At 42.7% G+C, this 12,398-nt stretch overlaps 1 protein-coding gene across 4 annotated transcripts in view; it reads left to right on the plus strand.

Annotated features, from left to right (window-relative positions):
- RBM20 (RNA binding motif protein 20) overlaps window positions 1-12,398 on the plus strand; it is a 108,475-nt gene that overhangs the window by 83,816 nt on the left and 12,261 nt on the right. For 2 of the 4 annotated variants that reach the window (XM_072870069.1, XM_072870074.1), the window contains exons 6-10: window positions 4,060-4,203; window positions 5,525-5,656; window positions 7,514-7,593; window positions 8,400-9,087; window positions 10,990-11,088. In XM_072870069.1, the coding sequence (XP_072726170.1) occupies window positions 4,060-4,203; window positions 5,525-5,656; window positions 7,514-7,593; window positions 8,400-9,087; window positions 10,990-11,088 (1,143 nt within the window). The remainder of the gene's footprint in view (window positions 1-4,059; window positions 4,204-5,524; window positions 5,657-7,513; window positions 7,594-8,399; window positions 9,088-10,989; window positions 11,089-12,398) is intronic. The other 2 variants (XM_072870072.1, XM_072870073.1) reach the window with 2 other exon arrangements.

Consider the following 12,398-nt stretch of genomic DNA (forward strand, 5'->3'; position numbering starts at 1 on the left):
ATTGACTTTTTCCCCCATTTTCTGAGTCTTTTCAACCCAGGAAGGTCAGCTTCAGCTTGGAATGAAGATTTGGATTAGTTTTTACTTACTCTGAGTATCGATCCCAGCAAGCAGCCTGCCATCTCTCCAGTTATTTATTTGTAGCAATTGCTTTCTGCCTCTCCCATGCTGGGGTCCTTCTCCCAGGTGGCAATAGTGGCAAAGATAGCGGCTGCAGCTTCGCTAACCGTTACTCACCTGAGGGTCACAGATCAATTCATTATACTGGACGGGCTTTTTCTTAGTTTATTTTAGTGTACTATTTATATCATCTGCTGCCACTGGTAACCTTTCAGCAAGTTTGCTTTGGTGTACAGCCTTCCATGGTTTAGGTTTATTAGCCCCCCCAGCTTTCAAGGCAGGTCCCCAGTTACATTGCTCTAATGCGCACTGGAATTCCTAGCCCAATAATTAAAAAATGCGAGAAAAAAATATAACATTAAAAGTGGTTCTTACACTGACAAAGCAGAAAGATTTTAAAAGGAAAAAAAAAAAAGAAAAACAAGAAATAAAAGGCAAATAAAAGCAAATCATATACATAATGGAAATATAAAATGATTAGGGTTAAAATGAAGCTCAACATATATTGGAAAGCTACGATTAAAGCTGGAGGCACGAAGGGCTCATGTTAGGGGGTTCATGGAATAGCAGCAGTAATCCAGGGGTTCAAATTTTCACCTTGTTAGCTTTTGTGTGTATATCCTGATGTGGTCTCAGTCACTCTGGAAAGCCAGGCTGAGTTGTGTCCCTGTGCCACTCCAGTTCGCATCAGGCATTGCTTACAGAACCGTCACCCAGATTTGTTTAATCCAACCAATTTTCTGCTGCGTGGTTTTGCTGTGACAGAGGTTATTTGAAGGGGTTTTAGCTTCTGCCTGTCACAGACAGTGTGTGTGCACGGGAGCAAAGAGCAGAGCTGCTCACGATGGCTGCCTCCAAGGTCAGAGGTGGAGTAGCAGCGGGTGTGGAGGAATGTTCCTTTTCATCATGTCTGTCAACGTTGCAACAAATGAAATTACGGCTAATGCCAGTATCATTTCTCTTTAGAATCTGTCACTATCATTTAAGCTGCCTGCAGAAGTCCTCCTTCTGAATGACCTGCAGTACTATGAGAGATAAAGGAAACAGTAACTTTGATTTTCCTGGACACTGTAAATCCTCTTTTTCTTCAGAAGCTCATTGGGTGGACAGGGAGCTATATCAGAGGTGTTAAGATTGAGTTTGCCAGCTGTCATTCACCCCTCAACCCAGGTGGCTTATAATTTATTACAACTTTGCGCGGTAGTATTCACTTTCAGCTAAGCTGCTGCCATTTAACTGAGCAGTGGGAGATTATACTTGACCCTGCATGTAATCATAAACAAAGTCTTCAGATTTCTGGAAGAGCTTTCGCTGTGCTATCCATCTGCAAATAACTATCCCTCTTCAAAAGGCAAATACAGTGCTACAAGCCTTCACTCGGGCATGGAGAGCCATTAGCACTGGAGGGGTGGGACTGTCAGTTTCTTATTATCTTTAGAAAAGATTCATGCAAAGCTCAAGAAAGGGATAAAGAATTTCAAAAGCAAGAAATAAAAAAGTTGGAAAAAAAAAAGCTGTAATAAAAAATAACCAAATTGGATTGGTGAAATAATATGGCAAACGCTATGAGGTGCATTTCACTGCTGTGCATCAAATTATTTTCATAGTAGTTGTCCAACTGCATTGGTAAACCCCTGTAGACATCAGTTGCAAAGAAAATTAACTTAGAGTCTTATTGAAAGTTACATTCAACACTTGACACACAACAGCTCTTCTAACTTCCTGACTGTGGATATGGAAGGTGTATATTCCTTTTCTGGCTGTGATTTACAGCTCTATTTAATGAATGGATCCAATTTAACTTAAATCAGCTGACAAGATTATTGCTTGGTACAGCCCATCGACTTCTGGTATGAGTATGTGACCACTTCTTAATCATGAATTACAGCAGATTTATGGCGTAGCATTTTAATTTAAGCCATTGCCAATTGTGGGGAGGTGGTAACATCTTACAGTCATTTGATTTAATGTACTGCTGAGCGCGTGTCCGAACATGGGCTCAGGAGCCTACGTAGGGAAGAGCTAAGTCTTTCTAGTCCCATAGACTCTTAACACACCATCTCTTAACAGATCTAACAAAACAAACAGAAGGTGCCGGGTGACCTGGGGTGTTCCTACACTGGGACTGCATTTGCTGTCAGGAAAGTTTCCTTTTCCTCTGCTAGCTGTAGTTGTATTCTTCTGTTGTGCGCTACATGCTGTCTTGCCGCATGCACGCAGCCATCACTTCCTTTTCTATTCAAGTGGAGCCGAGTTGCTCCATCTTTTTCAGGATCAGGTCTTTGTTATTTTTCTGCTAGAGAAAATATCTTACTTCTGGACTTTGGCACTTGTTTGACTTACCTTATGCACCTGGGCAGGCTCTGTAAGATGCAAGCTAAATAGCAGACCACTCTATAATACAGGGTCTTGCTGCAGCAAAAATACACAAATGGTTAAGTGGTGAAACCTGGAGGGAAGGTAATGGGATAAAGGTGTAAATAAGATAACATTAGCTCTGTAACTTGTGAACTTGCTGACAAGCCAAACATTTGTGATGGCTCTGGTGAACTTGATCCCACAAGATTATGTGATTTGCATCTTCCCTTGAATGGCACAATTTTAACTGAAGGTAGAGTTACTTCTTCAGTAAAATCCTAACAGCAGAGGTCATAAACAGGGAAGCAGTCCGGGAAGACTTAATCCTGTGTGAACGATATTTTGCATGTCATTAGCTGGGGTAAATTATGTTCCTCTCTGAGTATACCCTGGTGCCTCTTTGCACAAGGAGTGTAGAGCCTGCTTTCCATGTCAGGGAGATGGGCAGCTCTTTGGGAACTGCCCCAACACTCCAAAATAGAACTCCACCCTTGGGAAGCTATTACCACACTGGTGGCCATGGGCTTGTGCCAGTCCAATTTGGGAACTCTGCCTCTCTGCATGTCCAGTGGTCACTATGCCCCCAGGGGAAAAGTCCCTCCTACTGTATGTTGTTGCAGTGAGAGGGGAAAGTAGTAGGTTTTCCAACCTGAGGTACAGCTGTGTGTCCTCTCACAAGTTAAATGGGGTCACGCTTACCCCCAGCCCAGTCTGTTCCACCAGGACAGAAGGATTTAAATTCAGCCCCTGCTATCCTGAACACCTCTGTAGTCACCTAAACTGATTTATAACATCCATAAATTCAGCTGGGACTGCAGTGAGCATCTGTTTCAATTTCTGGCACCACCAGCACCACATAAACGGGCATTTATGGAATACTTGAAAATACTAATTTTTTGTGCATTGCTTGCAAATTATCTGCTAAGGGCCTTTTACTCAGCAATAGTGCATGGTGCCTTCATGTGCCACGAAGGCACGGAGGCCCCAGTGGGACAGACAGAGGCAGACAGGGTGAAGAAGGCTGTCTGACTTGGCAGAGGAGCCACAGGGGTTGTGCAGGCGTACCAGATGGGTACTGGCCCCGCAGTGAGCTTGTCAGGAGGGGCTGAGACCTCCCCATGACAGGGGGACCCTCCGTGTCCAAACACTGAGGGGCCTCCAGACTCTCGCTGGTGCCGAGTACAGTGCAGTGGCCTGTGCCCATGGCAGCCCAGTGCTCTGCTGTGACATGCCAGGGAGCTGAAGCCCTGCAGTCCATAAGGCTTGAGGTTGCAAGTTACCTTTTGCAGCAATATCATTAATCCTGTTTGAACAAGAGCATATCTTCTAGAAATCGTCTCTAGACTTTGTAATGTCCAGGGATGGAGACTCCATTGCAAGCTGCACTGCAGTTAAACATTTCCCTTCCCATTTGTATATCTAAACCAGGATGTTGAAATACAAGGTTTTAAAGAAGGATATTTATCCTTAATAACAGGTATGCAGAACAGAACATTTCATTTTTTGCAGAAATGTAAGGTCTTATCTAGTGGATGGAATATCTAAGATAAAAACATCGTTTTGAGTTGTTTTTTTCCCCAGTTTCCCCAAAGGAAATCTACACTGGGTCGAGTTGTTCACATCTGCAACCTCCCCGAGGGAAGCTGCACAGAGAATGATGTCATTAACCTGGGCCTCCCGTTTGGGAAGGTCACCAACTATATCCTCATGAAATCCACTAATCAGGTACTGTGCATTTGGGGTCACCGGTATTGACATCTCTTGGCATAAAGGCATATTAAAATGAAGACAGAGTTTTTGGGGAAAATCTCTTTTTTTGTAACAGAAACTTAAATTCATGAAGCCTGCTCTTAAAGTAAAAAAAAATATCGGTGTTTGCAGAATGAGATGATGGCATAAACATGATCACTGCCTCATAGTTCTTGTCAGAAAAACCCAGAAATCTCAATGAAGAAGTGTTGTAAAACGGTACTTTAAAAAAAATTAAATAAATAAAGTGAATAACTTGGCCTTCTTCTCTCAGCCATTTGTTAGGGTTACTGTCAGACTTCTCTTGTTCTGTTTGGGAGGGTTTTGTTGCTTTCTTACCCGTACTTGTAGAGCTGAACTGGGCATTGAAGAATGACTTGCACTCTAGTCTGGTTCGGCTGTCCTACACTGTTTGCTGAACTGTTGTTACAGCAGAGGCAGATCCTGCAATGGTGTAATTACAGTCACAGGCTGGTGGCAGAGCCCCCAGGCCATGGCTGCGCTGGGTGATCTGGCACACACATGCTAAAGGAAGGCTGTGCCCTTACAGGGGGCACTGACACTTCACTGCCTTTTAATCTGCACCAGATTGTAGTAGAGCTCTTTCTTCAAGGTAGCTAAAGTCTAGTTTAAGTAGCTTAAGTCTACCAGTGAATGTAGAATCCAGTGGGCAATGTTTGAGATTGTAATGTTTCAAAATGCAGTCATTACACAGCTGAGTATATTCCTTGACCAGTTAAACTGCAGTCACATCAAATGCGATTTTCCTGTAAATAAAAGTGCTAGTTAACATCGTTCAGGTTTTTTAAACTCTTTTTTGGCTTTGTTCTGGCTGCTCGTGCTCTGATGTTCTGCTTTTATCTGGATCCCTTGCAATTCTGCAAGACACAGCTGACAATCTCAGGAGCAGTGCGTGCTGCAGCATTACAGTTCTGCATCCTGTCAGCAGCTGACCATGGTGTAGAAGCACCAGTGAGGAGGCGAGGGAAAGGTGATGTTTTCATATATCAAGAAAGATTAGATTCCAGTCATTTAGTTTTTCACTAAACTGGCTTCTAAAGTTGCATATCAGCTTTAATAGCTGGGTTGAAACCATTATGTGCAGTTAGAAGGAGGATGAGCAATGGACTGAGTGTTACTATTTCAGTTCCAGGGCTGGAAAACTACCCAGTTCTGTACTATCAAGACATTTTGCATGAGAAGAATCAAAACGAAAATTATTGTGCTGCCTTTTCTCTCTTACACTTTGTATTTTTAATTATGTAGTAGATTTTAAAGCTCTCCCCATTTGTGCTAGGCCTTTCTGGAAATGGCTTACAGTGAAGCAGCACAAGCCATGGTGCAGTACTACAAAGAACAACCTGCTATGATAAATGATGACAAGTTACTTATTAGGATGTCTAAAAGATACAAGGAATTGCAGCTGAAGGTAAGATAGTCATTCCTGATCAGATTTCCTGAGTTTCCATGGCACGTCCCAGAGAATACATGTAAAAATCTTTGCTGATTACTGATTTCTGATTAATGCTTTAATATTATGGAAAAAGAAATTAAGAAAGATAAATTAATGAATGTATGTTAATGATCTTTTATACTTAGCTGCTTGCTCTTGTTCTAAATTTTAACTCTTGGAAGAGATCCCATTTTCTCTGGTCCTCTTATATCATTATTTCAAAAATCCCTTCTGAGCTTCCTTCTGAGTGGGCTCCCCACATTGCTTGGTCTAACAAAGGTCTAAAACACATCCATGTGTAAGATACAACATGTCAGCAAAAATGAGCCTGTCCTGTCCTTTTAGTCAGGCATTAAGCCTGAAGCAATGCTTTTCACTGCTTGCATGCTGGAGCCTTAGTACAATCTCTGTACCAAGCAGTGATGGCAGGGCTAAACATCACACTGATTTCTTTTTCTTTCTTTCTTGTGAATGATCTAAATTAAAAAGCAAGATTTTTTTGTTTTTTACATGGAGTCAGAACAGAGCAATAGTCTTTGGACTCTCTGTAGAGTGTGTGACACTTCTGATGTGGACACCTGAGTGATGTCCAAAAATCAGTGCTCCTGTGAGCATATTTATGGAAGCTTATGTACTGCCATGTGTAATGCTAAGAGAGTTTTTTTTCATGGAGACTTGGACTGGAACGGGTAATGCAGAGCTGAAAAGCTTCATATTATATTATCTAACACAGCACAAAGTTATTTTATAAAATAACTCTCTAACGTTCCAAGTTAAGAGGTTAAGGGGCCTTTTATGAGGAAAAACAACTAACTCAGATGGTTTGGTTTGACCTTTGGAAAAGTCTTTCTCTCCTGTACGTGTATAATAGTTTAAGAAGACTTAAAGGAGTTGCCAAAAGTCCATAAACCAGAGCAGTCTTTCTTAGTTTGGTACGGTGAGGGTTTTAGATGTAAGGTGGCAGAGATGGTGCATCTTAACATAGAGGCGGAACAGGAATTACCCAGAAGAGTGTGGGAGTTTGCCTACATTTCAGGAAGATTTTCAGCTCTTCCAATGGCAGTTTTTTAGGTCATGGAATTATTTTTCTCTGCATGAGCAAAAGCCCTTTCTCTTTGTTAAAAACGAACAAACAAACAAAAGTGCAACATGGAAGGTGGAATATGCATGAGCTATTTACCACTACAAACTGCTCTGAGCTCTGCATGATTATGTTGCTCAGCTGTGCATGCGCCAGATGTTTGACGAATTGTGTGCACTCTAGCCTGGAGTAGTCCATCTTTTGCAAATGATCTTGAATCTCAAGTAATCAATACTTCCTGTATGCATCTTTCTTGCACTTAGCTTTTCTGAAGCTCTTGTGTCTAAATATGGTCTTTTAGAGCTATACTCCGAATGAGCTAAAGTCTGAGTTGAAGAGAAGGCAGTTCATTCCTAGACAGTCAGAGATAGGCTGCTATATGTATTTAATTCAGATATTAGAAAAATTGTCTGGTTTGTTTCCTCTTACATCCAATTCCTAGAAAATACTCTGTAGTGAATGTGTAACAAGGAAGGACAAGCTAGTTTTCAAAGCCTGTTACAGCAGCCAAGTATGAGGAGGCAGTGCTACAATGTAATGGAGCAAATTTTCCATTTGTATCATTTTACTGCTTTGATCGTGTTATTGAGATACCAGCTGCAGAAAAGACTGTAACCACAACACTGAAACCAAATATTTCTCAGTAGTAGTATAATTGAATGATGCATGGATGCTGTTTCTTGAAGGACAAATCACCTATATTAGCTTGGAGGGTAGTGCAGCATGCTAAACAGTATCTTTGTCTTATTTAGAAACCAGGTAAAAACGTGGCTGCTATCATACAGGACATCCACTCACAGAGGGAGAGGGACCTGCTGCGTGAAGTGGACAGGTAAAGTTTCTCCATTGTTTGGAATTGGGACCTGGATAAGTCTGTAAACCTGCAGGTAGAAAAAGCATTATCTGTGTGCTTCCCTCTCTTATCTCATTTGCTTTCTTAACTTGGATTTCACTTCAGATCACTGTAAAAATATAACTGGGTACCATAGTAGGTACAGGGCCTATATAATGACATCAGATTGAAACTGTGCATGTTATGAACTCTTTCCTACTGATGATGATGACTCAGAAGAGCACACAAATGAAGCTGTTCCCCTCTCCTCTCCCTTGAGTAAAAAGTGTAAAGGCTGGGGGTGCTGCGAGACCTAGCGGGAAGGAGCCAGTTCAGATTAAAATGTATTTGGGTAGATTTCTGATCTGCCTGACTTCTGGACCTTCCAGCAAAAATGGATAGGAATCACAGTCCTAAAACATCTCTTGTAAACAGATGACCTTTCTCACTTTTGTCTCAGAGATGCCCTAGATGAGTGAGTATTAAGGTACAGACATTAGGGTACCCTTGTAAAGAAAGATATTAACGTATTATAAGCTTTTAATGCTAAACCCCTATGAGACACTTTTAAGAATGTATGAATGAATATATTCTTGACAGATCTGTGGGGATTTAGTTAAGCTCTGTGGATATGACACTGCCCTTTTCTCGTGTTCACTGTGTTTGCAGCTGTGCAGTGCATGACTGTGAAAGGCCTGGGATCTCAGGTTTGCAGGCACCAGGGCAGTCCCCATGTGTTTCCAGTGTCCAAGAGCTTAGTAGACCACAGTGGGTCATCCAGTTACAGCTGCCTTTTCCCTTTGCAGCAGGTATGGCACAGAGAGGCCCCGCTCTCGCAGCCCCATAAGCCGCTCCCTGTCGCCTCGATCCCACACTCCCAGCTTTACTTCCTGCAGTTCACCCCACAGCCCAATGGGGACCGGCAGGACCGACTGGGGAAATGGGAGAGAGTCATGGGATCAGTCCCCGTATTCTCGACGGGAAGAGGAAAGAGACAGCAGAGAATGGCGAGAGAATGGGGACGAGAAGAGGGACAGGACTGACACATGGGTACACGAGAGGAAACATTATTCCCGACAGCTGGACAAGTTTGATTTGGATGAACGGATTGAAGGAGGCAGAGGGCACAGAGAAAAATATTTAAGGAGTGGTTCCCCTGGCTCTCTTCACCCTTTATCTGGCTACAAGAGCAGGGAAGATGACTATTACCGAAAAACCTCTAAGTCTAAATCTGACAAGTTTCAGAGGCAGCTGCAGGATTTACCTGGGAGATCTAAGAGAAAGGAAGAGGCAAAGTTAAGGGAACGCAGGCATTCTTACAGCGAGGACGCTGCCAGGGAGGAGGCAGCTGAACAGAAGCACAGCAAAGCATCTGAGGGCTCCAGGCAAAAACAAAGTGATAAGAATAAGGTGAAGAAAGCTGAAAAAGACCAAGAGGAAGATGCTGCTGCTGAAGGCAGTGATGTGAAGGAAACCAAACCTCCCGAAAATGAGGTAAATAAGTCTCAAACTGTATGTAAGAAGAAGGTAAATGCTGAAGTAATATATTTTCTGAAATATTTTAGATCAGTCGTTGTGGGTGTGGTGCTGGTGACATGCTATGTTTTGCCATGATAAAATCAGGGAATATAGTCCTAGAAGAGATCTTGGGAGGTCATCTGGTCCACGTCTTTGCCTAGATCATGCAGATCTATTACACTGCTGCGGTGCTGGCTACATTGACATTGTCTTTCTGTGTCAAGCACAGAACCTCTGGGTAACCAGTGAGGGGAAGGGGACAGACAACTCACAACAAAACCAAGTGGCAATCTGCTGTTTGCGTGCAGGTTGTGGGTGTGTGCAGGGGCAACTGCCCTACTGTTCTCTCTTCTAAGTCTGTGCAGAATACCCCATAGCTGCTCTCTCTGCATCCATCACCTCCTTCCACTGCCTGTGATGTGGATTGAGTTATCTGGGAATTAAGTGGTATTTTACAGGGATGTACAATATTTGTAGGACAATACAGGGAACTGGTTGTTATACTGCTAAAATGGGGAATGAACTTTTAATAAGGAACGTTTTCTTTTTGGTCAACTCAGCAGAGCAATTAGTTTCTATTAATCGTATGTCCCTACCCTCAGCTGCGGCAGGGATAATTCACACCACTCCCTTCAATGCGCTGGCAGGAATCTCTTGCCATGGCAGAACCACTGAATCAGCTCACCTGTAAAATTATGGGATCTCTGGATAAATACTCCCAGTTGGTAAAGTGGCAGTGTTTGTGGGTTTGATTCTCCACTGGGAAAAAGTGGAGAGGGAACAGAGCAAGACGCCTCATTCGCTCAGTCCCAGTACAGCCCATGCTCATATCCCCACCCTGTGGGGATCTTGTTACTGGCTCTTGGCCACCTTGCCTCCCCCAGCCCCACCATGATACACTGCCACCACCCACCCCTGGGGATGCTGGCACAGGAGGCTGCAGAGCTACTTTGCTGACCAGGGGTCCATCTCTAGCTTGTGACTTTGTGCTGCCAGGGCCATCTTTGGTTGTTTTTAGCTGACCTTGTGTTCATTCTTCTCATGTGGGGGCAAGGTTGGTGGAAATCTCTAGCTCTTGTAACTCAGCTAGTCTCTGTAACAGGCAGCAGCACTACCTCATGCCATAGATATGTGTGTCTGTACCACCTTTTGTCATCTTTCTCCTTTGGCTGGTATTTCACCTTGATGGATGGTTCCTTGGGAGGAGATGTCAGAGAGAAATGTCAGACAGCATCCTAAATCACCAGTGTTGCACACTCCTCTGCATGTTTTTCAAGTTATTTTAAAGCTGCTTTGTTAAAGGCTCACCTCTCCTGGGACTGCTGCTAATAATTTATTTTAAAAGGAACAAATAGGTTTGAAAGCCTTGAACTTACACTTTTGCTTTGCCCCTCTTTTACCAAGTGCCAGGTAGTACTGTGGTTTTGTTCTTCCAAAGTATGAACTGCGCAAGCAGTTGCATTCTCGACTGATCCTACATCAATAAACAAAACAGTTGAGGTCTTTTGCAGAGTTTTAACACTGCTGCTCTCCTTACCATGTCTGAGCCAACATAACAGATGTGGGTAGAGAACAGAGGAGTGGAGGCTGGAAATTTTAACTAATTCACATTCTCCCCCACCTGTGTTCTAGCCAATTCTATGATGTAAATTAAATCTCTCTAATTTTGTGTAAATTTCTTTTTCTTAATTCTTATTTGTGCAGCTTTGCTAATGGAATCCAATTCTTGGGTCTTTTCCCACAGCCCAGTTGACTTGCATAAACTTTAGAAATAAAGAATGTGACCTTGTGGTGACTTTGCTTCCCTAAACCCAGAATAGAAACATAATAGAGCACCACTGTGTGTTGCTATACATGTATATGTTGTATTTATTTTAGCTTGGAAAACAGGAGCAAGTTCCAGAGAAGAGCTCACCTTCAGCTAATAAACAAGGAAAAGAATCTGGAGAGATTCTGGAAAACACAAGAAAAGAGAAGGTTGGTGACATGTTGTTGGTGCAGCTTCCACAACAAAATGAGTGAAAACCTAGGTTTGGTAGCACATTCTCCCAACTGAAATATTAAACCCCCATGGAAAGGCTTGTAAAGGGGTTATAGAAGGGGGTTGTCTAAATTAACTTGCCTTATCTTGACCTCTGCTTTAAGGGATAGCTTTTCCTGAAGTCTCCAGAACTCTTTTTTTAGTTGCTCTTTGCTCATGTACATTGCTTCACATGCATAGCCCTTGGCACTGGCAACTGTAAGTAATGTATGCCCAAGTGAACTGTGTAACATTGTGAACTGTGCCCCAAAATAGGAGATGTGGTCAGCTGGTGGAGAAGGAGGGGACTAATGATGAAAACTTTTCAGAACATTGGCCTTAGATGGACTATGGATAGTAGCCTCTTCTGATTGTTTCTGGTTTTAATTAATGTCTTTACAGCACCCCTACTGCAGCATCGCAGTCGGGGACAGCAATGTCCTTGGAATTCCTCCAGCTTCATATCTGTAGAGTCATGGGTTGATGGTCAGATATGGAAGCTGTTGATATCTGTTGCTGTAGAAAACTGATCTCCTGGCAAGAACAGTGTCAACTCCCAGAGTTTTCATGCTGTTTTAGGATTCTAGGAGGGGAAGTGTGGGAATGGCCAAACAGCAGGAGAATACAGATTATTAATAGATGATGTGTACATGATGAGTCTGGGAGTTGAAATCTAAGCTGCAAGTGTGTCTTAAAAGTAACATATACTTTATAATTCTAGTACTTCTGAAGTCCAATATTAGTGTCTGAGTCCTGTAAGTCTATAACTGCATGTATGAGGTATTTCAGATTATGTACCTTGGAGTATAACTGTAAAACTGATTTTTCTTAAGGTCTAGGCCAATCTCTACCAACACAGTCCCTGGCAGAGGGCTCTTGCTGGTGGAAGAAAATGACTACAGAAGGTAGCCACGTTTTCTCAGTCACCGAAGGAATTTAAAGGACCTAGTCCAGCAAAGTGAAAGCCACAGTGGCTAGACTGGGGTTCAGTATATTCTTATTGTGCTGCCTATTTCTCGCCACCCTGGGATGGATGTAGAGGAAGGGGAGAGGTTCATTTCCTTGGGCATCACATAGTAGAGTCAGTTGCATAATAAAGTATAACAGGTTGTACCTTGTTCCACTGCTTACAGAAAAGTAAGGAGCAGGAGACTGGAGAGACTGTAATCCCCAAGGCAGTTACAGGATCTCCACAAGGTGAAGTTTATGTGATAATTAAAAAGAGATTGCTTGTCCTTGTGCATAAGGTTTAAAATCACAACACCAA

This window comes from Ciconia boyciana, chromosome 8 (genome assembly GCF_034638445.1).
Source record: "Ciconia boyciana chromosome 8, ASM3463844v1, whole genome shotgun sequence".
Classification (NCBI taxonomy): domain Eukaryota; kingdom Metazoa; phylum Chordata; class Aves; order Ciconiiformes; family Ciconiidae; genus Ciconia; species Ciconia boyciana.